At 41.5% G+C, this 25701-nt stretch overlaps 2 protein-coding genes across 10 annotated transcripts; one reads left to right on the top strand and one right to left on the bottom strand.

Annotated features, from left to right (window-relative positions):
• Positions 1-203: 203 nt before the first annotated feature.
• golga2 (golgin A2) lies at positions 204-17656 on the bottom strand. Of its 9 annotated transcripts, none has more exons than XM_058382897.1 (28): positions 17502-17656; positions 14724-14846; positions 14049-14129; positions 12160-12303; positions 11759-11811; positions 11178-11241; positions 10875-10937; positions 9583-9663; positions 9047-9085; positions 8689-8751; positions 8276-8369; positions 8052-8158; positions 7836-7894; positions 7601-7742; positions 7335-7424; positions 6910-7017; positions 6749-6836; positions 6478-6614; positions 5530-5748; positions 5311-5424; positions 4988-5212; positions 4567-4666; positions 4401-4489; positions 4158-4314; positions 3901-4068; positions 3706-3812; positions 3303-3471; positions 204-2494 (listed from the first exon to the last, which is right to left on the bottom strand). In XM_058382897.1, the coding sequence occupies exons 1-28, from the start codon at positions 17547-17549 to the stop codon at positions 2232-2234; spliced, it is 3195 nt and encodes a 1064-aa protein (XP_058238880.1). In that variant the 5' UTR covers positions 17550-17656; the 3' UTR covers positions 204-2231. The 9 variants fall into 9 exon arrangements, with proteins under 9 accessions (XP_058238880.1, XP_058238882.1, XP_058238881.1 ...); XM_058382899.1 differs by having other exon boundaries at positions 11759-11808; XM_058382898.1 differs by having other exon boundaries at positions 12160-12300.
• A 288-nt stretch (positions 17657-17944) lies between these two features.
• haus4 (HAUS augmin-like complex, subunit 4) lies at positions 17945-24722 on the top strand. Its single transcript, XM_058382910.1, has 11 exons — positions 17945-18264; positions 19327-19499; positions 19768-19828; positions 20092-20231; positions 20773-20904; positions 21528-21668; positions 21836-21932; positions 22153-22298; positions 23142-23272; positions 23492-23560; positions 24209-24722. Exons 3-11 carry the CDS (start codon positions 19774-19776, stop codon positions 24381-24383), a joined length of 1086 nt encoding a protein of 361 aa, XP_058238893.1. The 5' UTR covers positions 17945-18264; positions 19327-19499; positions 19768-19773; the 3' UTR covers positions 24384-24722.
• The last annotated feature ends 979 nt before the right edge of the window (positions 24723-25701 follow it).

Genomic DNA, 25701 nt, shown 5'->3' with positions numbered 1-25701 from the left:
GCACACCTTCTAGAGATCTACTGGAGTCCATGCCTCGACGGATCAGAGCTGTTTTGGCAGCGAAAGGGGGACCGACGATAGTAGGCAGACGGTCATAATGTTATGCCTGATCGGTGTGTTAAATCCTGTAACTCCACAGCTGTACATCCCCGAAGCCATTTTATTCTCTACTTAATACATAAACACAGAGGAAAAGAAGAAAAAACATCAAGCTTTTACTTTGCCCAGGTTTATTTAGGAGGAACAAACAAACAAAAACCAAAAAATTAAAAAGAAAGAAAGAAAAAAAAAAGTGAATCAACTCTGATTACTCCTTCATTGTGTTCCAAGAGTGTGCTGAATTAAACCAGTTTAGTGTAAGTACATATTCCAAATAAATATTATTTCCATTTTACCTTTAAATCATACGAAAATCACAGACACCTCACACACCCACTTCATCCTGCCCACTTTCATTTTTTTTTGTTTCTACAGTAGGCAGGAAAACTAGTAGTAGTATCCGTTCAAATTCATTTCGATTTCCCACACACCGGTTTAAATATACAGTATGTTACACAGTTACACTATTTACAAGTGTGTTACAAGCGCAATAACTCTCTCACTTCTCATTCAGGAAAGATTAGAAAGGTCTGGGAGAGAGGGAGGGAGGGAGGAAGCGAGGGATAGGGCTGGTGGGTTAACGGGTGCAGGAAGACGAGCGCACTTCTAAGACAAATGAAAAGCAAAAGGAAAGGAGAAAACCCGAGACCCCTGATAGAAAGACATCCACTTCATACATTCACTGCCGCGGCAAACAAGATACAAGTGCATGGTTGTAGCGTAACGAGTCGGTCTCGCACGCTTCCAGTTCTTATTAGTTAAACCATGACAACGTTCTAATTTTCCTGCATGTCGCTCGAACCAAATCTGAAGCTCGACTTTCTGTAACTCTCTCCACACAAACTTTTAATAGTTATACACACACACAACCTTTTTTCCATTTCTGGAAACTCTCAGCCAATAGAAACATGGCTGGCATCATCGAGTTCACCGGCGCTGATCACAAACACTGCACATCACTCTCAGACACGCGTATTTAAAATAAAACAAAACAAAACAAAAAAGCAGCCATTTCTCTACATCTAGAGCAGTTTCATGTGTGGGATTTGGAATGAAAACACACTCCAGTAAAGATTATATACACATCCGAGTGAGTTTTTCCAGGTGTGAAGGGAGCTAAAGTTTAATAATGATGTACAAGAAATTATTTTATTTCTTAATTTGTTCTTTCAGCTTCAGTCGTTAAAAACTATCGCAATATGGATGTTATGACCGCTGTAGCTTGATCTAAATAAAGATGATGATATGATGTAGCATTTTTGTGATCTAGTACTTCCTTACAACTTGCTGGAACCTTTTAGATCCAATACTCTTTCACATACTGTAACGAAAATGGAATATTCCAGTTTTAACACTAACCCGACTTTTCGACATTTCACATAATACCTTCTTTACATTAGGTTCATTCTAACCACATGATGGACACTCAAGATTCCTGACCGGACCATTAACTACGTCACCAGGTTTGGACCTGCGTCTGGATGGGGACAGGATCTGATGGAGTATCCGAGTCGATATGAGGAATTGGAGATCTCCCTCGAGCGGATATCGATATTAATACGGAATCTTCGTGTGCTTAGGAAAGTTGATTAGGAGCTTGTTGTGTGGACGTGAAACGGATAAACATCAGGCAGGCAGATGTGCTCCGTCTACCAGGCGCTATAGAGAAAGGTGATCATTTTAACATTCGCATCCTTAGGATCGGCGTTTACTTAAGACGTAAGAACGAGTCAGACTTCTTTCTGTTGCACCAAAAGTTCAGAGGATTAAACTATAAGAGAGGAACCCAATAAAAAAAGCACATAGCAGATAGAGTACCCCAGGTTAGATATATGATTATATAAAATATGCATTATTTGTTATAATGAATAAACCTTTAGTGACTACGGCTAAAGAAACAGCCCGAGATAAAGAAGCCTTCACACCCACCACCAGAACCTCAGAAACGAGTGTAAATGAAAAATGCCCACACACACACTCTTGAAGTACAACTCCAGTTACATCATGCGAGTCATAACGTTGGCTCTTATTTGTGCAAAAAGGCGAGAGAGAGAGAGAAAGAGAGAAAGAGAGGGAGGTGAAAAGCGGAAGGTCTTCGTTCCAGCCAGAGAGACAGAGGTAAGGAATGGCCTTCAGATCACCATGATCTTGACTTCGTCGTTCTCATCGGGCTTGTAGAAGAACGGGATGCAGGGGTTCTCGCCAAGGAATGGAGGAGGCTGGGTTTCGGGGTTCTGCATCTCCTGGAGAAGCTGCATGATCTGCCGAGCCGTGCCGTCCTCTCTGGGCCTCAACGAAGATCCTTCATGGGGAACGAGCGTGTCCTGTGGGCTTTCATCTGTCCTCGTCTGCATGTCTGGAGCCATGTTGACAGCTGTGCTCATGTCCATTGATACTAGAGAAAGAGAGAGAGAGAGAGAGTGTGAGAGAGTATAATTAACTTCAGTAGAGACAAATACACTATATTCCAAAAGTTTTGGGACACCCCTAAAAATCACTGAATTCAGGTGTTGTTTTTCAGGGGTTGGACTCGGCCCCTTAGTTCCAGTGAAAGGAACTCTTAATGCTTCAGCTTCATACCAAGACATTTTGGACAATTTAACGCTCCCAATGCTTTGTGGGAACAGTATGGGGATGACTGCTTCCTGTTCAGGCACTGATGTTGGACGAGAAGGCCTGGCTCGCAGTCTCTGCCCTAAAGGTGTTCTATGGGATTGAGGTCAGGACTCTGTGCAGGCCAGTCAAATTCCTCCACGCCAAACCTTGCTTTGGTCACGGGTGTGCAGTCATGTTGGAACAGGAAGGGGTCATCCCCAAACTGTTCCCACAAAGAGCATGAAATTGTCCAAAATGTCTTGGTATGAAGCTGAAGCATTAAGAGTTCCTTTCACTGGAACTAAGGGGCCGAGCCCAACCCCTGAATTCAATGATTTGGAGGGGTGTCCCAAAACTTTTGGCAATATAGTGTATACAGAAGCTGGTGTTTAACACTAAATTTTTTTGTGTTGGAAAATCATTGTGGTATAAAAAAAAGTTAAACACACTTTTAAGGTGCTACATATAACTGCACCTCTTCACATTAACCTGTCTTTGATTTTCCTTTAACAGCACATCCTCATCCCTACTAAAGCCATACTGCACTTATTTCCCTCCAACACATCTGTGTCTACATTTTAATGTAATACGTTTTAAAAAATAAATACCTGGGCCATCCACAGCATCCAGCTCCAGATGTGTCCCTGCAGTTGGGACAGTGTCTCCTCCAGCAGGCATGAAGTCAGGATTCTTGATGGCACTCATGTAGCGGGTGTACCACTCGTTCCTCTCTCCGACTAGACGCATCACCAGATCCTGCAGCTCGGCCAACTTCGCCTACAAAAACATTGCAGTGAGAATCAGAGTGCCCCATGTTTACATAAACCTAACACTCTAATTTTAGCCACATCTGGTCGTTTTGGTAACCTTGATACTTAAAACTTCTCAAATGTATGTACACATATCAGATTTGGATTAGAACAGAAATGTAAACTGAGAATCAACAGTCAAGGGTATGAAATGATTCAGACAAAAAAAGTATGCATGTAAATACAGCCTTTATAACAGCACCTTCATCTCCTCTTTGTCTTTAGCCAGCCTGCTAATGTACTCCTCCTTTTCAATGTGCCTCTGCTTCATGATTGCTCTCTGATTTTGATACAGCGCAATGTATTCCCCTTAAAAAAATATACAGATATGATTAAAACAAGATTAAAGGCATGTGATCAGATGATGTCTCCAACACCGTGCCTTGTGTTTCCTCACCGATCGTATCGGTTTCTCCAGACAGCTGAATGCAGCGATGCTCCAGCTCCTCCACTTTCTCCTTCAAGTCTGCCTTCTCCTGCATCAAGCCAGTGAATCTCTCTTGGAGCTTCTCCATGGCGCCCCGCAGTCCCTCGTGCACCTCTACAGGAACGCTATCTGTACTCCCTACATATACAAATAGACATTCCTAGTTAGAGTGTGATTTTCCTCGACCCTCTAGAGAAGTTCCCCAAGGCTCAGTGCTCGGTCTTTACCTGTTTCAGAAAATGCGCTATGATGATGATGCTCCTGACTCATAGTGGCGACTTGCTGCAGTGCAGCCTGGTGTAGCCTCCTCTCTTCTTCTAACCGGCGCATAATTTCATCCCGCTCTCCCTCCAGACGGGACAGAGCAGTGTGCAGAAACTCCTCCTGTTACAAAAGTTAAACAAAAGCATTAGGTTGGCTTAAACCCTTGTTATTGCTGCTTGCTCGTTTACGCTGACGGACAGATTTACCATTTCTTCTCTGCTCTCAAAGTCCTCTGGGATGGCTATGGAAGATTTCTGGAAGGTTTCCGGTAGGGAATAGCTTTCCACTCCGTCACCTTGACAAACAACAGGATGTAATTCAGCTAGAATATACAATGTGCTTTCTTAAATCTGAAACGGATTTTGGACTTACCCTGGTCCCTGAGTGATGTATTTAACGAAGAGCTGTTCAGTAGCTCCTGAACCTCTGTTTTGAGCTGCTCGTTATCCTTGGCCAGCTGGTCAAGTCTTTCCTGAGAGGGTTGTAAATAATAATATGAGCAAGCACTGCCACCAAGATAAATAAAGCTCTAGTATGTGATATTGAAGTATGCTTTAAATTGCTTTCTATTGTACAAGGTAAAAATATTACAGAATATGTGATGTATAAAACTGTATAAAACTGCATTACAAGATCAAATACTGCTTCTTGTGCACTGCTAATGCATTTAGTACAACTATGCAGGTAAGGCTTGATAGATTATGATGTGGTGCAATTCAACGTAATACGAAGATGCCTTGTTTTCTGCTAACAATTATTTAATATCAATAATAACATTTCAAACATCACTGACCTGGGCCTGCTGGAGCTCTATTTGGCTCTGCTCCAGCTGCACTTTGCCTTGAACTTCATCGTGCTGCAGTCGGTCCATCAGCTGCGTCTGCTGCAGGAACTGCTTATGAAGGTGCTCCCGTTCAGAGACCAACTGCTGATAACCAGTAGTGTACTGCTGCAGGTAGGCCAGGTACTGATCCCGCTGCTCCTGGAGGGACGAACACTCCTGTATCCGCTCCATCATCTGAAAGAACGTGCAGAGAATATTAGTTACCTCCAAGATAGAAGCTTGTTTTGGTAACCACAGGGGCTTGGGATTTCTGATCATTCGAGGTCTCTTACCTGCTCTTTGGAATTATGGAGATCCTCCTGAAGTTGACCCATCTTGCGAGCGATCTCCTTTTTCACATGCTGCTCTGACTGCAGTGCGCTAGTCAGCTCCATATTCTCATTGGTCTAAAGAAGAAGCAATGGGACAAATTTAAATGTGAAACTACGTATTACATCACAACATATCTCTCAAACACAAACACACACACAAGGATAAAAGCACATTTTTACCAGCTTGACAAAGCCGTTCTGCAGTTCGGCCAGCTGATCTTTGAGCTCCCGGTTCTGAGCGAGGGCTCGGCTGATGGTGGCTTTGTCACTCTGAACGTCCTCCAGGATGCGCAGTTTGTCATGAGCCTCCTCGGCCGCACGCTGCGCCTGGGCCTCAAGCTCCTCCAGCCGCGTCTCCTGCTCCTGCACCAACCGGCTCAGCTGTTCGTTATCCCGAACCTGCAGCAAAGCATCAAAGCCAATAGTTAATTTTTCATTTAAATCACTGTACACCTTCTCTACACTGAGACTGCCATTACAGCTGACATTCCATTTATTTTTTTTTGTAAAGCTGCTTTGAGACAAAAGGCGCTATACAAAATAAATTGAACTGAATTAAATTTTTTAGGCTCTTCATGGCTTGCATGAGGGGTCCTAACATACAGCACAAATCTAGAACAGCTGATAATTCAGTCCTGTTCCCTTCAGTCGCCAGTAAACATTGGCAATCTATCTACAAAGAAGACATCTGTAGCAATCCATCCATATTCTGTATCGTTTATCCTACACTGGGTTGCAGGGAACCTGGAGCCTATCCCAGGGGACTCAGGGAACAAGCCAGAGGACACCATGGTGCCAAGACTCAGTTCTCAAGAAATACACCCTTTCTAAAATCACACACTATTTTACTACAAATGTCAGCGATCAGGCTGGGCTGATTTATTATGCTTAATGCACCGGAGCTCTGACAAGATGCCCAGTGTCTAAGGTCAGCTCATTACACAACAACCCTAACAACAGTTTTAGCTGATGTTTTGTAATCAAACAGAAACAGATCCTATGTTACACCATTAAACCTGAATGCAGGAGTACAAGTTGTACAGAAATCCAGGTCACCATGTCCCCAGGGCTGCAGCTCAGAACTCCACTGTAATTTCAGCACTCTGTGGCTCTGACAGAGGTTCTGACCTGTGCTTGGTACTGCAGGCTTAGGGCATCTCTCTCCTGCTGCAGGGTGTAGATGCTCTCCTCCAGGGCTAGCTCCTTCTCCGAGGGTCCGGAGTCCTGAGTGGTGGCCTGGCTCTCCTTCTCCTGCGACAGTAAAGCTGAGGGACAGAGTGCGAAATGGACAATCATCACTCTCAGAAACATCACTAAATGCAGAAATTTTGGCACTATTGTAAATAAGAGTTTGAACAAACAGATTGTTTAGGTTATTAAGCGTATCAGTAATGCAGACCTGCTGCATTTTTCAGCTCCGAAATCTGCGCCTGTAGCTCTTGGATCTGAGCAGCACTTCTGTCCCTCTCTTCTGACATCAGAGTCACCTGAACACCAAAACCACAAGCTGAGTCACATATTCAAGTACTCAGGTTGTGTGTTGTGTAGAAGGGAATGTACCTGAGTCAGAAGCTGTTCGGTTTTGTCTTTCCAGACCCGGCCCTCTTCCTGAATCTGTTCTGCGTACCGGTCTCGCTCTCTCTGAAGCTGTCCTACCGACTCCATGAGCTACAAGACAACAGATCCAGTATAAAACATCTGTGATATAAGAGAGCGAAGCTTGACAGTCTTATTCATGCGGCTGCCATAACACCAAACATTGTGCCGTTTTAAATTCACAAACAAATCCATTTATTCATCTCCAAGTGCTTGGAAAATTTGTTTAATTTCTTTCTCTCTGCCATGTTGACACATCTCTTATTTTTGTAAATGATATGAGCTCAGTTAAACCTGGACTTGAACCCCATGTTCTACTCGCTCCTGTTTGGACCAGATCTCCATTTTGAATGTGTAGTAAATACCTTTACAGACCAAACTTTACACACCTGTGCTGTGTGAACCTCAAGCTGATGCTTTTCTTCCAGGAGTAGCTGCAGTTGTTGTTGCTCGGACGGAGCTCCTGACTGATTGGAAAACTAGAAGAAATGACAAAACATACAGACAAGAGGGTCAAGACTGTTGTACATATGAATATTCCATATACACTGGAATGTAATGTCCAATTACAGCACTGTTACGCATACAAAAAGTACACAGATCAGTCAACAAATTAAACGCTTGCATGAAAATAAAGCTTAAACGTGCGAGTTACCTGCTGCAGCATAATGTCGGCCATTTCCAGGCGTTTGCGCAGTTCGTCCAGGTCCAGCCTCAGAGCGCCGTTCTCACTCACTTTTAACTTCAGCTGTTCAGCCAGCTCGGAGCTCTGCTGCTTCGCTTCCTCATTCACATTACTGAGCGAGGAAGAATAAATCAACAAGGAAACGGATTAGAATTGCAAATGCTACTTCCACACAAAAACAATCCTCCGTTACGACGGGACTTACTTCAGTCTGAAGATTTCCAGTCGCAGGCTGTCTCTATCCTTCTCCAGGTCTTTGTTATGCTGTTCAGTTAAAAGAAATCAGACATAAAAAAGAAACATTATTAGATAGCTAAAGTTTTTATTGTAATAACAGTGTAATAATAAGAGCAGTATTATATTATTACATTATCACATTACAATATTTAAATGAGTCAACTTTTTGAGTGAGATGCTGCACCTTCTCAAGCTGTTTCTGTTGTGTAGACACCGTGGATAAAGTCCGCTCCAGCTCAGACACCCTCTGCTTGCTGGCATGCAGCCGATTATTCAGTTCCTCTGCCTCTTCTGGAAGTGTGTGTGTGAGAGAGACAAAAATTGGTTAAAATTCTTCAAGAAGTGTTATCAGGAGTAATAAATATCTATTAATTAAAGATTTAGCGTCATATCCACACACACACACACCTGTCTTTTGGCGTGCTGCATGCTGTGTAAAAGACAAGGCGGTCTGCAGTTCCGACTTCTCAGACACGAGGATGCCGATGGTCTGGATGTGAACCTGGAAGCGCATTAAACGTTTGTTTTGCTACTCGTCGCATCACATCACACCAAATTCCTCAGCTTTATGCTTCATTACACACAACAGTACATCACTGAACTTAGATTCTGCTTTCTCACATTGTTCTTAATGAGCTCGCGGAGAAGCAGTGTGTTTCGGAGAGTTGTGAACACAGCATTAGAATAATATACATCACTAGTTTATATATAATTAATCTTTTTAGTGAGTTATGCTTGTTTATTCTGTGCTAAACAACTCATTGCAAGACATGATAGCACGGCACTTTTCATTCAGAAATAAAGAGGAAAAAGCTTCTTACCTGCAGCTGCTCGCGCATCGCCCCTTGTTCCTTCGCAGACTTCTGTTCGAAGTCCTTCCGTTCCTGAAAAGAAAGAAATTAAGGGCTTTTTAAAATTATTAACCCATTTTATACTGATATTCAAGAGATTCATGATATAATTTAATAGCAATTTAGTACATTTCCCGAGAGCTACACGTGTTGTGTTCGCTCACTGTCTAGAAAGAAAAAAAGTGGAATATCTCTGTGTATATTGTTATGAAACATAAGGACAGTCATTTTTCTCAAACCCGCTGCCGTAATTTGCGCGTATATGTGCGGAACATCATAATGAAAGCTCTTCTCTGTGTATGTTTTTTAGATTTTATTGCACGTTTACCTTCTGCATCTGCTCAGACAGCTCCTGAGACTGCTTCATCTGAAGCATAAAAACATAGAGACGTTATTACAGAAGGCGTTTTTGGAAAGAGTCGAGACGATGAGCGGAGCAGGGTGAATAAAAAGCGACAGAGAAAACAGTAGACAGTAACAGTGACGCACAACAGCCAAGAATAAAGCTTTGCAAAAGATCACTTGGACCTGAAAACCTGACAAGCAACGCAAGCCATCAGCTCTGTTAATGGAGTGACGAAGGAAAAACTAGCAAAAGGAAAATTAGTAGAAGTTTAAAAAAAAACAAAAATAAAGAAAGCAAAGAAAACAATAACAATGGGAACATGTCGCCCGGGCATGCCAGGTGCTTGTCGGAGTGTGTAAGTGTGTACACATGGAGTTTAAAGTAGCGGCGATGTGCAGAACAGGGTATAAAAAGCTGGGTGTTTCACAGCCTGAGAGGTTGTTACTATGGCAACATGGCAAAAACACCCATACGGTACACACATCACTACTCCACACACTCCTTTCAGACACCCTTACCAGTGTCTCTATCTTTGTAGTGAGCTGGGAATTTTCTACAGTGCTGGAGTCCAGAGCATCTGCCAGCTCCTGGATTCGAGTCTGAACGTGCGGGCATGCAGAGAGAAACAGAGAGGAATGTGAAAGGTCAAACAGAAATGCAAAAATGAAAAATTGTAAAAAAAAATCATAATATAATCATTTATAACAGAAAAGAATTGAAAATAAAATGACTTTTTGGGAGGAAAAGTATGAAGGGATGTATACTGATTGAGGATTAAATTTCACCCGATGGCAACAGATCTCGTTATTAAATTCTGATAAATCGAATTTATTCTGATAAATTCGATAACTAAAGTTAAATAAAATAAATAACAATAAATAAATAAAATCAGTGATTATAACAGAGAACAGTTAAAACTAGCTGTATTCAAAACCTCAAACAATTAAACCCTTCCCAAGATTTTTTTATTTATAAATAAATAAACAAATGTTAATTAATTTATTTAAAATAATAGATATATATATCTATATATATATCTATATCTATCTATCTATCTATCTATCTATCTATCTATCTATATATATATATATATATATATATATATATATATATATATATATATATATATATCTCTATATATATATATCTATATATATATATATATATATATATATATATATATATATATATATATCTTAATTATTAAATATTAAATGTTTTAAATTTAAATACTTTAATGATTAAGAAAAATTATAATTAAAAAAAATCTCAATTTCATCTGCTTTCACTCAGCTTGTAATTATTATTATTACTATTAATAATAATAATAATAATAATAATAATAATAATAATAATAATAAAGATATCCTGATATCCATGATATTTCATGACAATTCTTTAAGATAAGGATATTTTATCACTACACCCTATTGCAGAGCCCAATTCACAACTGCTGAAATGTTGAAGAGGAATAAATATTCATTGTTCTGTCAACAATGTTAAATAAATTAATATTTTTAAAAAAAATCAATATTGTTCTGACCTAAAAACCCTTCAATTATCACACATTTGCATTTCTTTTCATTTTTACTGATGAGACCGCCCCACAGGTCTAAGATCTCTCACTGAACTCAACATGGTTTGAGAAATGTGTGTGATTTACTCAAAGTTCACATGCTAACCAGATGACAAGCTTCCTATGAAACCTTTTACATCTTTTGTTTAAAATAAAACACTCTCGGAGACATCAGACTCATGTGAGAGATCAGACTAAGACGTTTCCGAGTGATCTACGTGTGTTTTGACGTACCTCCAGGTCTTTTTCGTTGCCAGGTGCTGGTCCAGTCTCGCCATTGACATATGATGATGGTGACTGGAGCATAGACAAATAAACAAACAATAATAATTTTTTAAAAACTGTGGCTTTCATCAGTGCTGTTATTCCATTTTTTTTACCACCTGATTTTATCGTATAATAAGACACATTAATCATCCTGTGCGTTTTGTGAGCCTGCACTGTCTACACATAAAGCCTTTTCACTAATGCCTTCATTTTTCTAACATGAGAGACACAAATCTTAAGGACAGACCATCTTCAAGCATGACTCCTCACCTCGGCGAGAAGGCCATTGAGCTGCTGAGAGAGCTGCCTCAGACTCTCTGTAGAGGACAGCGTCCTGAGAAACACAAGCAAATCACGCACACACACGCACACACACAATGAGCCTGAGAACAAACAGGAGCGTGACACACAATGGGTTTATTCAGAGGCAGGCAGAGTGAGGAGTTAATAAAATGGCGCACACTGGTGCTCAGAGCTATCCATGGAGTGGTACAATATTCCACTTTTGTTTGGAGATGCATTATTATTGTAGGAGAATGCGTCCTAAGCATAAAAAAGCTCGTGCTGGACATAAAGATACAATCACTAAGATACTGAACACTAGTGACTAAAGACCACCTTGAAGGATTTTAAAAATCTCTCTTATATTAATCGACTTTCCCCTTTTAGCTACTGATATTCTTTTAACCTTAAGCAAGCAGCTCATAAATACCAGACATCGATGTTTATAAACGCGTCCTCCTCCTTATCCCTTCTTTCCCTCTTCTTATCTTATCATCTTCAAGGACGTCTGGTGACTGAGAAGCGAACTAAACTGAACAAGTGAAGACTGAGTAACCTCAGCACCTCACCTGTTTTCCTCCAGAGCGTGTTCATCACCGTTGGCATCCAGGTCACAGTTCTGCTGAGGATGCAAAATGGGGGGTGGGGGGAGAAAGAAAGAGGTAAATATGACACAAAGGCGAGGAGAAAAGGAAGAAAAAAGGGCTCTCTGAATCCTGAGATAGAGAACAGTACGTACAGCAGACAAAACAGTGAACAGCAGACATGGCAACAAACTAGTCGACCAATAAAAAGTGGTTTGATAAAACTTAATTATTAGCTGTTATTAGGACAAGACACAAAGGCCTGGTTTTGAAGCCACAGAATAGCATGTTTTTTTTTTTTTTTTTTTAGAGAATTAACAAGAATTAAATCTATTTTTAGGCTCTCAGACTGTGCTCAGGAAACCAGGCCGAGACGTGAGACAGACCTGCAGGTCAGCGCTGTCAGTGAGACACTCCGTGTTAGTAGCAGTGGAGAGGTTAGAAACAGGAGAGCAGCGACCGGGTTCTCCTGCATCGTCCTGCATCTGAGAATTCGGGGATTCCCGCTCCCCCAGTTCACCATGGTCCTGCTCCATCACACAGACAACACATAACACACACTTAAAGATGACACTGAGACTGCAAGCTGCTAGTACATTAGCAAAGGCTAGGCAGGGTAGCTCTCTGTTGTAGCAGAGATACACATATACGTGCAGAATGCGTGCTGATTGGTTAATGAGCTGCACAACTACAACTACAGACAGATATGGTGTGTACATTCAATTTACAGATGTTAATCTTTCTGATCTAAGTAGGCATCTGCCTGATCAGACTGCAGGGTGCAAATCACTCCTTGTTGGAAAAAAATGATGATTCTCTCGAGGCATTAGGTTAAATTTAGCTGTTAGAGTCATCCATCCACCAATTTGTAAAGGCTTCCATACATCTACATCCACCCATTCATCCAACCTTTTACACAGGTGTCCATCCAACTGCATCCATCTATCCATACAGGCATCCACCCATCCCTCCAACAATCCATCCCTCCATCCATTCATGAACCCACACATGCATTCTATCCCTTCAACCACAGAGGCATCCACCCTTCCATCCAGCAACTAACCATCCACACACCACACAAGCATCTATCAATCCACACATGCATCCACCCTTCCATCCACCAATCCATCTATCTAACAATCTATCCATCTACCAATCCACACTGGCATCCATCCATCTATTTATCCATCCATTCACACATGCATCCATTCCACCACACAAGCATCCACCCTTCCATTCACCAGTCCATCCATCTACCAATCCATCTATCCATCCATCATCCATTCATACAGACATCCATCTATCTGCACAACAATCCATCCATCCATTCCACAGCACAAGCCCCCATCTATCAACAAATGCATCAACCCTTCCATCCACTAATCCATCCACCAATCCATCCATCTAACAATCCATCCATCTATTCACACAGGCATCCATCCATCCATCCAGACATCCTTCTATCTGCAGAGCAATCCATCCATCCATCTATTCACACCTTTCATACACCTGAATTCACATTCACATTCTCATTCACACTGGCATCTGTCCATCTATCCACACATGCATCCATGCTTCCATTCACCAATCCATCAAACTAACAATCCATCCATCTATTCACGCTGGCAGGCATCCATCCATCTATACATACATACATACATCCATCCACTCAAGGCCACCATCCATGCCTGTCATAATCACTTCCCAGTTGCCTGACTGGATGGACTGGATGACAAACTTGTGCACCAGTTCAAATATATAAATCTTTACACCATTAAACACGTCATAATGTTATCATTACTCTCCCATAATGTTATAACCCTCGTCGTGAATCTGGATTCTTTTTCTTAACACATCCCCAGGCGACGTGTTTCAAATTATTAACAAAGCAAACTGTTTGAACTGGACATTTTTTTAAACACAGAAGGCACTGCAGCAAAATAAGTGCTAAACACGTAGAATGGAAAAGAATGAGGAAGAATGCAGTTCAACGTGATCGAATCTCAACATGCGGGACACTGCAGTGAAGAGAGCAACAAAACAAAATGCCAAGCATTTCTATGAGAGTAGAGTAGTAGCAAAGCAGCTTTCCAGTAAAAGGCCTCGTTGTGTCAGACATGCCATGCCTTTTACACAGCAAACAAAAACACCTGATAGAACTGAAATTAAAAGAAATTATAAGAAACAATTAGAACAACCAAAAGAAAAGAAGCTGGAGATGGGAGAGGAAAGAGAACACGAGACAGAGGAGAGGAACGAGAGAGTCCCGGCTCACCTGGCTGTTGAGCAAAGGAGGAAGAGCTAATCCATTAGTCAGACTAAGATCAGACACCATAACTTTGAGAATATTCTCAATCTACAGGAGAAGGAAAAGGAGGAGTGAAGGAGGAGTGAACGAGGGAAGCGTATGAGACAGTGAACAGGTAAGACAGAGGTGCGGCAAGAAAAGGAAAGGACAGAAGTTTTACACTAACTCGATGTTATCTTTTTATACAAACATTGATCTAGGATTAAAAATCTACTGTAAAGACTAGAGAAGAGTCAGAGAAGCTTCCTGAACCCTGTCTTCACATCAACATGGTTGCTCACACCATCAACACTAAATAAAAACATTACATGGGCAGAGTTTATAGCAGTATTTACAATCAACATGAACACAATAGTTGGTTAGATCCATAACACTGACCATACACTAATGCTAGCTGGCTATTTTGTTAGTAAGAAAACACCCTCTTATATGGAGATATCCATGTTTTCTCTTTAGTTTGGAGAACTTAAAATTCCCACCAATCAGATGAGATCCGTTTGTTTTACTACATGATGACTATAAAGCAAAGCCGCTGTGCAGCAAGAGAATCACAACGTGTCATTTTTGTCCGTATCACCGTTAACCTCTACTCTCCTTGAAGTGAAAGGCACTAAAATGAACAGCCAATGTAGAGAGACTCACGTGTTCTGGCGAGTGTCTGTCAGCAGACAGAGAATCTGCCTGACCGCCTCCTTTCACCTTCCTCTTCTTCTTCGGTCCAGGGTTGACTGTGGACTGTGTACTCTTCTGCTGAAACTCTTTCAGCTGTCAATCAGAGACACATGGGCATGCAGTTAGGAGCTAGAAGCGTGGAATAAATGGTCTAATGACCTAAAATCCTGTAGTCACACCCAGTAAACTCATTCTGTGGCACTGCATCCTGTGATGTAATTATGGGTGGGTCATACATGTAATCATGCAATCACGCTCTCGTGTACGATTTATTTACCAGAATAAAGAGAAGCATTACGGATAAAACAAGCATGAATCAAGTTTCTGGATATTGAAACATTTTCCAGCATGTAAGAAGCTCCAGAGTTGCAAGTGATCCGTGAGATTAACAGCAAAAGAGCTCGGAAATGGGTTCTGCTGCTTCAGAGGTTCGGCGAGACATGCCGGAGTGAAAAACGTCATGAACGTGACCAGCATAGCTTGACATAATGTTCCTTCCGTTACTTTTCCTGGAAACGATACAAGCCGGTCAGAAAGAGATGCCTTGTAGCAGTCTAATCTAGAAATTACTCCAAAATGTACTCCCAGTACCAAACAGAAACAAAGCTGTGGAAGACCATCTTTCATTTCTCTAGAGGTTTATTCTGCTGAATCGAGCAGAGTTAGTACTTATAAATCATCAGCGTAGGAGTAGACGTCAATATGATGTTTGAGATTCGGACACTCGTCATAAAATGATAAATGATAATGGGCCTAAATAAAGGGAGTCTCCATACAAAAAGGGAGGTTAAGCTAAAATGTCTTACTCTTGCATATTTGTTTTATTTTTTTTTCTAGATAGCCTTTAACCTGGTCAAGTCAAGAAGAACGTATTGAAATCATTCTCATGGCTGGATTTGGAAGCTATCGCAAGGTTGTGATGGACTTTAAAAGGAAATATGGCAGCCACATGACACATACACACACATCACCACTGCCAAACCTATTAACAAACCAAAAAAGACTCGAAGTGTTGCACTGATGCCACAGAAGCACCATTTTTGGTTCCCCAAAGAACATTTAAGTACATGGTATTTTCTCAGTGTCATAAAGAACATTTTTAAAGTCTAAGCAACCTTTTTCCACCACAAAGAACCTTCTGTGCAATGGTTCTACGTAAAACCATACACCATGACAAAGAACCATTTAAGAACCTTCATTTTTAAAAGCGTATGTTTGGACACTTTCTAGGATTAAAAAATCTGTCATAAACACCAGAGAAGAGTCAGAGAAGCTTCCACAACCCTGACCTCACATCAACATGACCGCTCACACCATCATCAGGAAATAAAAGCACTACTTGGACAGAGTTTTATAGCGGTACTTTTGATCAATCAACATAAACACATCAGTTGGTTGGATCCATAACTCTGACCATACACTAACTCGAGCTGGCTATCTTGTTGTTACGGAAACACCCTCTTATATGGAGATATCCATGTTTTTACTTTAGTCTGTAGAAGCAAATCTGACCAATCAGATTTGAGATCTGGGTTTTAGATCTGTCCGTTTTACTACATCATGACTAGAAAGCAAAGCCGCTGCGCAGCAAGAGAATCACTATGGTTTATTTTTGTCTGTATTTTGGGACGTCCAGTCAGACGTTGTGGGGTACCACTGTACATTCTGGGTTTCTAGAGAATTTCTTGTCAACAGCTAGCGGTCAGTCAAGAACTTCTCGATGTGTTGATTAAAAGGTTCATGGTCAACGTTGTCCAACTCGTGTCACAAGCAAATCCAAATTCTTCTCTTTGCAATCTATACAATAAGTCCAGCAAGTGTAACAGCTGTCAGGGGAGGAGGGCTGACATGTGACATGTGAGTCTGTCATCATTGAAATTCCTCTGGTCAGTCCCAATCAGGAGACTCAGAAAGTTCTTAATAAGCAGAAGAAATGATTTGGACTAAACAACGTGTAGATTTCTGCCCTCTCGGTTTGGGTGTCCTGATGTCACCTGACCTAATCTGTGAATGAAGGCATTTTAAGTACACTAAGCTATCTCGATCTAGACATTGTGCCAATCTCCTGAACACTAAAAGAGGTTTTTTTATTTTAAGTTTATTTACTTTTATCTACTTTTATCTAGCCAAAATTAAGAGCCAAGTATCGACCTGTCAAAAGACAAACACGTCAAATCTGCCTTGGCTTAAGACACACACACAATGTACACAGTGTGTGCAGATTTAATCAAAACTATTTGGTATAAACCTAACCAAATTAGTTAAAATAATTAATAACTATTATTATTATTATTAAGACTAGTTCCGAGTGTCCTTTCAGTGCAGCCAAACCCAGGTGAAAATGTCAAACATGCCCAATAGCACAAGACAAGACAAGCGTTAGCTTTTAGACTTCACCAACATATTTAATCATTTTACTCCGTATATTTTCTGTTTACAAGCCCGTAAACCTCATCCCAATCCCCGTCTCCATTCCCAATCCCCGGCGGCTTGATGTTAGATCACTAAACGCGATCTCTCGGCTAGCTGTCAAGTAGGCCGAAGCTTCATCCCCGGCATCGAGTTACACTGACAGCCGCGAACGAGCGACGCGAAGGCGCGGAAACTCTCACGGGCTGAACCGCAGACGTGGAAACGTCAACCGTAGGCAAGTTAAATCGCTTCCATTCCGGCATTTTTTGCGCTCAGGTGATGGAAGGGTGACACGAGGTGTTGTTGGCGTGTAAAAGAAGGGTGACAAAAACAAACCTTTTTCTTTGCTGCGGCGAGTTTAATTTGCCTGCTCTGGTCGGCCATCGTCGTCCCGGCACCACGTCATCAAGTTTAGCATCCGTGTCCTGTAGAGCTCCGGATCACTCCGCCTCAGGCTGAGGCTACTTCCTCCTTCTCTATCTTATTCTCCTCTTTCTCCTTCTCCTCCTTCACCTTTTAGCTTTAATGGCTTCACTAACTAAATCTTTCTACAAAGAGATATTTCTGATTTATTTAAACCCAGTGCAGTGATGTAGATTATTATTATTATTATTATTATTTTAATCAGATTAGTTAACACTTCACTGATCATTACTCCATTTTCTCAAAAAATCTCAAACAGCTCACTGTACAAAACCTAAACTGATTTACTTATTTACTTATTCCTGAATTATTCATTTTGTTTCTTACTTTGCTTGTTTGTTTTTTTACCCCTTCCACTGTAGAGGTTGTGATGCCGCAGTGTCCAGAGTCATCAGTGGGTAAAGGAGACAGACTGCATGAGCAAGTTTCACATCTCTCTTCAGATGTTTAGACTGTGTTTTAATGACAACAAGGAACAATTTGAGGAATACATAGACATTACTCTGTATAAGTAAAAATAGGGCAAATGAAAAATATTCTGATGAGAATAATATGTGAAACAAGAAAACATTTGCAGGTGCCGTGGTGACACACCTCCAGAGTCCCTAGATTGATCCTGAGCTCCTGGGTTTCCTCTGGGTTTTCTGGTTTTCTCCCATCTTCCAAAAACATGCCAGTAGGTGGATTGAATAAAATAAATTAACCCCTATGTGTGAATGAGTATGTGTGTATGGTGCCCTTTGGTGATCCAGCTGTGACTCCTGTGTAGGGTGTATTTCTGCTTCAAACCCAATGTTTCTGGTTCCTGGTATAGACTCTGAAGAGAGTGAAAGAAAAATTGTTTTCATTGTGTATCAAAAATAACTCTATATTGGCAAAAGTTTTGGGACACCTCTCCAAATCATTGAGTTCAGGTGTTGTTTTTCAGGGGTTGGGCTCGGCCCCTTAGTTCCAGTGAAAGGAACTCTTAATGCTTCAGCTTCATACCAAGACATTTTGGACAATTTCATGCTCCCAACTTTGTGGGAACAGTTTGGGGATGACCCCTTCCTGTTTCAACATGACTGCACACCAGTGCACAAAGCAAGGTCCGTCCATAAACACATGGATGGACGAGTTTGGTGTGGAGGAACTTGACTGGTCCTGACCTCAACCCCATAGAACACCTTTTGGATGAATTAGAGCAGAGACTGTGAGTCAGACCTTCTCGTCCAACATCAGTGCCTGACCTCACAAATGTGCCTCTAGAGGAATGATCAAAAATTCCCATAAACACACTCCTAATCCCTGTGGAAAGCCTTCCCAGAAAAGTTGAAGCTGTTATAGCTATAAATGGTGGGCCAACTCCATATTACATTCGTATGCATGTAAAGGCAGACGTCCCAGTTTTGGCCTGGCTCACAGTCTCCACTCTAATTCATCCCAAAAGTGTTCTATGGGGTTGAGGTCAGGACTCTGTGCAGACCAGTCAGGTTCCTCCACACCAAACTCACTCATCCATGTCTTTATGGACCTTGCTTTGTGCCCTGGTGTACAGTCATGTTGGAACAGGAAGGGGTCATCCCCAAACTGTTCCCACAAAGCATGAAATTGTCCAAAATGTCTTGGTATGAAGCTGAAGCATTAAGAGTTCCTTTCACTGGAACTAAGGGGCTGAGCCCAACACCTGAACTCAATGATTTAGAGGGGTGTCCCAAAACTTTTGCCAATTTCAGTATATGTCTTTTATGCATGGAAGTAAGAAACGCTGGAGTGTCTACACTCCAGTCCAGGATGTGGCAGCAGTACACCATAACGTTAGGAAGAAGAAACAGAAGAAACCGCTAGAGGGCGCTTATCCCGGATGTTGAAGTTGTTGTTGCTGGCGGTAAATACGAATAAAAGAAGGCGTTGCTGAAGCAAAACATCGTTGTAAGTTATCTAAACAGTCTTTAACTTAAGACTTTTACTACTTTTCTTGATAAATAATAGTTAAAACATGAGGATTTGTGCGGACTTGACTGAAATTTTAAGCAAGTCAACTTATTGTGTTACTTTAGGGATGGATTAGCTAGTTAGCTCAGGTCCAGGTTAGACATGACAGCCTCCTCTTTTTGCACCAGTTGATTTACTTATTTAGGAATTATTAATTTTGTTTCTTTCTTTGCTTGTTTTTTTTTGACGCCTTCTGCTTGAACAGGTTGTGATGCTGCCGTGTCCAGAGTCATCAGTGGGTAAAGGAGACAGTCTGCATCAGCAAGGTTCACATCTCTCTTCAGATGTTTAGACTGTGTTTTAATGACAATGTCAAGTGTCCACAAACTTTTGGCCAGCATTACACCCGAATGTGGTTCTTCCCCAAACCTTTGCCATGGTCAGGTGTCCACAAACTTTTGGCCATACAGCGTAGTTTACTGTAGTCATTCACTGATGTATTTAAGTCTGCAGTCTTTTAAGAAAACTGTAAGTCAAATCCTCATTGCTTATATCTCTCTTACTTTCCCTGTCATTTTCTATGCTTCAGTTTTGTCTGCGTTCCCGCTCTCTCATCTGACCGAAGATGACCTGGTCCAGAACCCTCTGTTCTGCAAGCTCCTGGCCACGCTGTCACAGCATGTGGATCGCACTGGCTTGACTTTACCCTTGAGAAAAGAGCTGGAAAAGGTAGCTCCGCTTGTATGACACAAGTCACGTTGTTTCCTTGAATGCAAACGTGAATGCAAAGCAGGGGAAGTATAATGGGGAATGTAGGATTCTGTATACAAATATTTGTAAAGCTCAGTTATTCTTAGAAGTAGAGGTTGTCGAAGTAGACATAAAACAAGCCTGAGGTGACCAGATAATATGAGGTGGGAACTTTGAGAGGGAGAACAGATCTTGGTGTGAACACAGGAGAGTCTTCAGGGTTATAGCAGCAGTTCTTGGGTACGAATCCAGGGATATTATTCATCTGTAGCTTTTGGGAGACTCAGGCATTTTTGAGAATCTCAAATCTGATTAAAATTTGGTTCAGATTGCATGTGTAAATATAGAGGATTGCTGAGGTTAGATTTTATATAGTCTTCCAGAATTACCAGGAATTCATTTAGATGAAACTCCTATGAATGTTACATGACCAGTAACACTGATTCACAACTATGATACAGTGAGGATGTCTGTGTTGAGGTCTGTTTCTAGCTGAGAAATTGTGATGATTTTTGTGTAGGCAGAGAAGGAGCTCAGGTCGCAGAAGTTGGGATGGCTTCGTTTGGAAAGCATGTACAGAATCCTGCAAGAGATGGTGCAGGAGCATCGCTTCAGCCAGCACCACTCTACCGCAGCACCAGCGGAGGATACGGTAAGAACTGTAACCACTCCGTTATGATCAAGAGCACTTCCGGTTTTCGTTAATCATTGTGATGTTACTGCGTGTATTGGATATTGGCTCGTATTTGGTCTGATCTCTTATAACGTGTACAGATTACTGACGAATTAAAGGAAAAAACAAATAGTGTTTTTCTACGGGATCAGGGTTCCTAGTTCTTCTGAAACATCTTCCTTCAGAAGGTGTTTTGATGATGGTGATGGAGAGCACGGTTTAACAGATCACTACAAAATCATGAGTGAGCCCTTGAATGCCCTGTGAACGGGGTTGGGGCCATCCTGAGAGAGGCCACACCCACCAAAATAGAAATGTTTATCGTAGGTTAAAGGTGATCAGGCAGAGGAATGCTTGCTTGATTTGCTTTCACTCTAAAGGGACAAGTGGAGACAAAGCATATGAGCAAAAGTAAATGCACCCCTTCCCTCCAAATGTTTTATAATATAGATAACATAATTACTAGACTTTTAACAGCACACACACTAACGCTTATCAAAGCTCCTGTTTTATTCAGAAATCCTGTCATCGGTGTTATACGGATACAAAATGACTTAATTATAGTCATCACATGGTTTCATTCGTTGTGTGTCTGTTTGCAGTTCTACGTCACTCTGGAGCGGTGTTTGCTGGTGGCCCGGTGTGTCCGGCAGCTGGACCCGAGTAGTACTGTCGTCCATGATCTGCCCCTCATCCTGGGGCTCTCTGCCGAAAAAGTGCTGAGTCAGCTGCCTCCACATCAGGTAGACAGCCATTCAACGTCTCCAGTCCTGAACTGAAAAACAAACACAACTGAGTTAGATGTAGTGTGATGTGCGGTAAAAAAGTATGAGTGAAAGGTTTTAACCTGGCTGTTTTCAGTGAGAAATGTTTAAGAGGCTAATTTGGTTACTTTTTTCACTCCTAACAGGATGTGTGGCAGATGAAACAGAGACTACCGACAGAACTGCAGAAGCACCTGAAGAAGAAACTCTTTAACCTCCTCTCCTACTACCAGCCCGAGTGGGGTAAAGTGCTTACACCGTCTCTCCTGACCACTGATATCTAGCTATTTAGGAAATTCACATTGTAAATTACAACCAATCGTTTTGTTTTCCCTCTACATGCTCTGACTTCTGAAGGAAGCTGGGGTTAGAGAGTTCTGCCATTGTACTGCATCCGTGAAGAGGAAAAAGATGATCAAGAATCTAACACTGGTTTTGTCTTTTCTTCTGTTTTCTGTTTCAGAGAATGAAAGCGAGGGTCTCCGGTGTGTGAAACTGTCAAAGCTGCCAGGACTGCTAGAGAGCGAGCGCAGTAGAGCAGAGAGTCTGGCTGAGAAGAACAGAGAGAATGGCACCCTGCTGCAGCGCCAAACTTACTCCTACCTCTCTGTGAGTCAGTGGAGAGTGGGCTCTCTTTGGGAGTTTGGGGCTATCTTTGGGACACAGGGCTCCTTTTTGGGATTAGGTTCGCCTGATCTCTGAACTGACTCGCCAAGTCGACTCTTAGGGAATCGGCTCGCCTGATCTACAAGTTGGCTCGCTTGATTTCCGAGTTTACTCTTTGGGAATTGTCTCGACTGATCTCAGAGTCGACTCTGGGACTTGCCTCGACTGATCTCAGAGTCGACTCTTTGGGAATTCCCTCGACTGATCTCAGAGTCGACTCTTTGGGACTCGGCTCGACTGATCACGGAGTCGAATCTTTGGGAGTCTGGGCTCGCCTGATCTCCAAGTTGACTCTTCAGGAGTTGGCTCATCCGATCTCTGAGTCGACTCATTGGGAATCGGCTTGCCTGATCTCCAAGTTGACTCTTCAGGAGTCGGCTCGCCTTGGTCTCAGAGTCAACTCTTTGGGAATTGGCTCGCCTTGGTCTCCGAGTCGACTCTTAGTGAATCGGCTGATCTGAGTCAACTCTCTTTTAAATGTCTCTCTTCTGAGTGGGCTCTCTGAGTGTCTGCTCCTTTTGAGTCAGCTCTCTGTGTCGTCTTTTCAGATCACAAATTCTGTTATTGAAATCTCTGAATTGGTTCTCTGACTCTGTTCATTATAAGTCACCTGTTATTTAGTTGTCACTCTCTTGGTGAAAGCTGGCTTCCTGGATCTCTGAGCCTGTTCTATATGGGTCGCCTCTCTCTGATTCATCTCATGGAGATCCTGTGACACTGTTGACTTTGTATTAAAGACACGTAATGGACAGACGTCTTGTTTACAGTATTTGTGCGCTCTGATAGGAACTACTGGAATGCATGCAGCTCCTGCAGACCCTCGTCCTCGACCTCCGACTCAAAGTACAGAAAGAACTAGACAGGAAGAAGATCGAATACTTTGAGGCCAAATGTGAGATTGGAATTCAGAAGATTAGGTAATTTATTAAAGCCAATCCTTCCTCCTTTAATGTATTTTTAATGCTTTAATGATTATAGACACTATAGTATCCAGTTTAACGTTGTGTTTAGATCATCACTAAACTTCTGGAAATTTCCGTTCTTCCCAACACATGTGCAGGTGGATTTGTGTGTGTGTGTGTGTTTATTTACCCAGATGTATTAATCCTGGCACTAATGTCATTGTATATCTACAGGGCAGAGATGCTGGAGGTGCAGCTGGACTCTTACACCCGAGATAAAATAGCAGCGCATCAGAAAATCACGTCAGTAACGTTCATCTGTCTTTCTGCGTAAACCTCAAGTTTGTGTTCGTTCTTCGTCTTTTTTCTCCACTTTCATTCCCTTTCTTCTATTTTTCTTCTTGGTTATTTTTTTTCTTTCTGTCTTCTGCATCCTATTTGCTATTTCTCTCTCTTGCTTTTTATCTTTTCCTTGAATGTTACTTGCTTTTTTTCCATTTTTTATTTTGTCTTCCTTTCTGTGCCAATTTAATGCTCTTTCATTTTTTTGTTCCACATTTCTTTTCCGTTTTATTTGCAATTTTTTGCCTTTACTTTTAGTTTAGACTTCCTTCCTCCCTCCCTCTCCCCCCTCCCTTCCCCTCTCTCCCAATATAGTATGCTTTTTATATGTTTTTCTTTCTTTCTTACTTCTGTCTTTCTGTCTTCTTTCCTTCCTTCCTCTCCCTCTGCCCCCTACCCCCTCCCAATATAGTATGTAAATCTCTCTTTCTTTCTTTCTTTCTTTCTTTCTTTCTTTCTTTCTTTCTTTCTTTCTTTCTTTCTTTCTTTCTTTCTTTCTTTCTGTCTCTCTCTCTTTCTCTGTCTCTTCTTTAAAACCTTCATTAAATTACTGTTTCCTACAGTTACTTTTGCTCATCATTTTCTTCATGTCTTTTCCCCTTGTCTCAGGGAGAAGCTCACTGCTGACCTGAAGGCATGTCAGGTGGAGAAACAGTCGCTGGAGTCCAGACTGGCGTCCTTCGAGATCTATGGCAGAGAGTTTGAAGTCCTGGCGGAGGAATATTCCAGACTGCGGCAGGAGGTGGCAACAAAATCCTGGGCACTGAAAGAATTTACAACGTAAAGCATTGCGGCACGAGCAGGCAGAACCAGTACGAGTCAGAGCCGGTGTTCGGAAGTGCTGGACTTCATCAGTAGAAGATGAAGAGTCGTTAATTTGCATGTGTCTTTTCCAGCTTCATGAACGTTAATAACATCATTCTGAGGATTAAACTAAACCATTATGACTCGGCTCATTATTAGGATGCCCTTCGGAGAACATTCTTGGCTGATTAAACTTTCTGCATTTTGTTTGTGTATATATGTATGTTTATAGAGGAATAACAACACTGAGTTTCCTTTCACCGAATCAGTGTGTCAAACATTTTCCAGCATTTTTAACTAACTACAACATTAAACATTATTACACTTTATATTGTTTGTCATTTGAGCTTATTTTGTGCTACTTTTTGTACCTGTCTGTCTGCTAAACTCGTTTGCACGTACAGTTATAAACATTTACACATCTAATATATATATTTATGTGTCTATAATGCTTACTTCCCAGGATTATTATAATCTCAGAGACAGTTTTAATGACTGAAAACAGAAGGAAATGAACATGTAGGTGGAAAATATATAGGAAAGGATTAAAGCTCCAGATATTTTTATAAGCCTTCTAAACAAAAGGCTATTCTCTCTCTCTCTCTGTCTGTATGATATTTATAGATGAGATGAGATTAAATTAGATTAGATTTAACTTTGTCATTGTGCAGAGTACATGTACAGAGCTAATGAAATGCAGATAGCATTTAGTGGCATATTTACAAGTAAAGATATACAGCTATGAGGGTGATATGTATAGTAGGAATTATAAATAGGTATAAATATGATCTATATACACTATATTGCCAAAAGTATTTGCTCACCTGCCTTGACTCGCATATGAACTTAAGTGACATCCCATTCCTAATCCATAGGGTTCAATATGATGTCGGTCCACCCTTTGCAGCTATAACAGCTTCAACTCTTCTGGGAAGGCTGTCCACAAGGTTTAGGAGTGTGTTTATGGGAATTTTTGACCATCCTTCCAGAAGCGCATTTGTGAGGTCACACACTGATGTTGGACGAGAAGGCCTGGCTCTCAGTCTCCGCTCTAATTCATCCCAAAGGTGTTCTATCAGGTTGAGGTCAGGACTCTGTGCAGGCCAGTCAAGTTCATCCACACCAGACTCTGTCATCCATGTCTTTATGGACCTTGCTTTGTGCACTGGTGCACAGTCATGTTGGAAGAGGAAGGGGCCAGCTCCAAACTGTTCCCACAAAGTTGGGAGCATGGAATTGTCCAAAATGTCTTGGTATGCTGAAGCATTCAGAGTTCCTTTCACTGGAACTAAGGGGCC

This window comes from Hemibagrus wyckioides, linkage group LG28, assembly GCF_019097595.1.
Source record: "Hemibagrus wyckioides isolate EC202008001 linkage group LG28, SWU_Hwy_1.0, whole genome shotgun sequence".
Classification (NCBI taxonomy): domain Eukaryota; kingdom Metazoa; phylum Chordata; class Actinopteri; order Siluriformes; family Bagridae; genus Hemibagrus; species Hemibagrus wyckioides.
This window is presented reverse-complemented; position numbering and strand designations above follow the sequence as displayed.

What these genes read in the sequence shown, in the direction of transcription:
- haus4 (XM_058382910.1), top strand. Translation starts at nt 19,774, where the DNA reads ATGCTGCCGTGTCCAGAGTCATCAGTGGGTAAAGGAGACAGTCTGCAT. An exon ending in AGACAGTCTGCATCAGCAAG is followed by an intron (nt 19,829 to 20,091) that starts GTTCACATCTCT and finishes TCTATGCTTCAG; the next exon opens with TTTTGTCTGCGTTCCCGCTC. An exon ending in GTCAGCTGCCTCCACATCAG is followed by an intron (nt 21,669 to 21,835) that starts GTAGACAGCCAT and finishes CACTCCTAACAG; the next exon opens with GATGTGTGGCAGATGAAACA.
- golga2 (XM_058382897.1), bottom strand. Translation starts at nt 17,549, where the DNA reads ATGGCCGACCAGAGCAGGCAAATTAAACTCGCCGCAGCAAAGAAAAAG. An exon ending in TCAATGGCCTTCTCGCCGAG is followed by an intron (nt 10,938 to 11,177) that starts GTGAGGAGTCAT and finishes TCTATGCTCCAG; the next exon opens with TCACCATCATCATATGTCAA. An exon ending in AGAACGGCTTTGTCAAGCTG is followed by an intron (nt 5,425 to 5,529) that starts GTAAAAATGTGC and finishes CTTCTTCTTTAG; the next exon opens with ACCAATGAGAATATGGAGCT.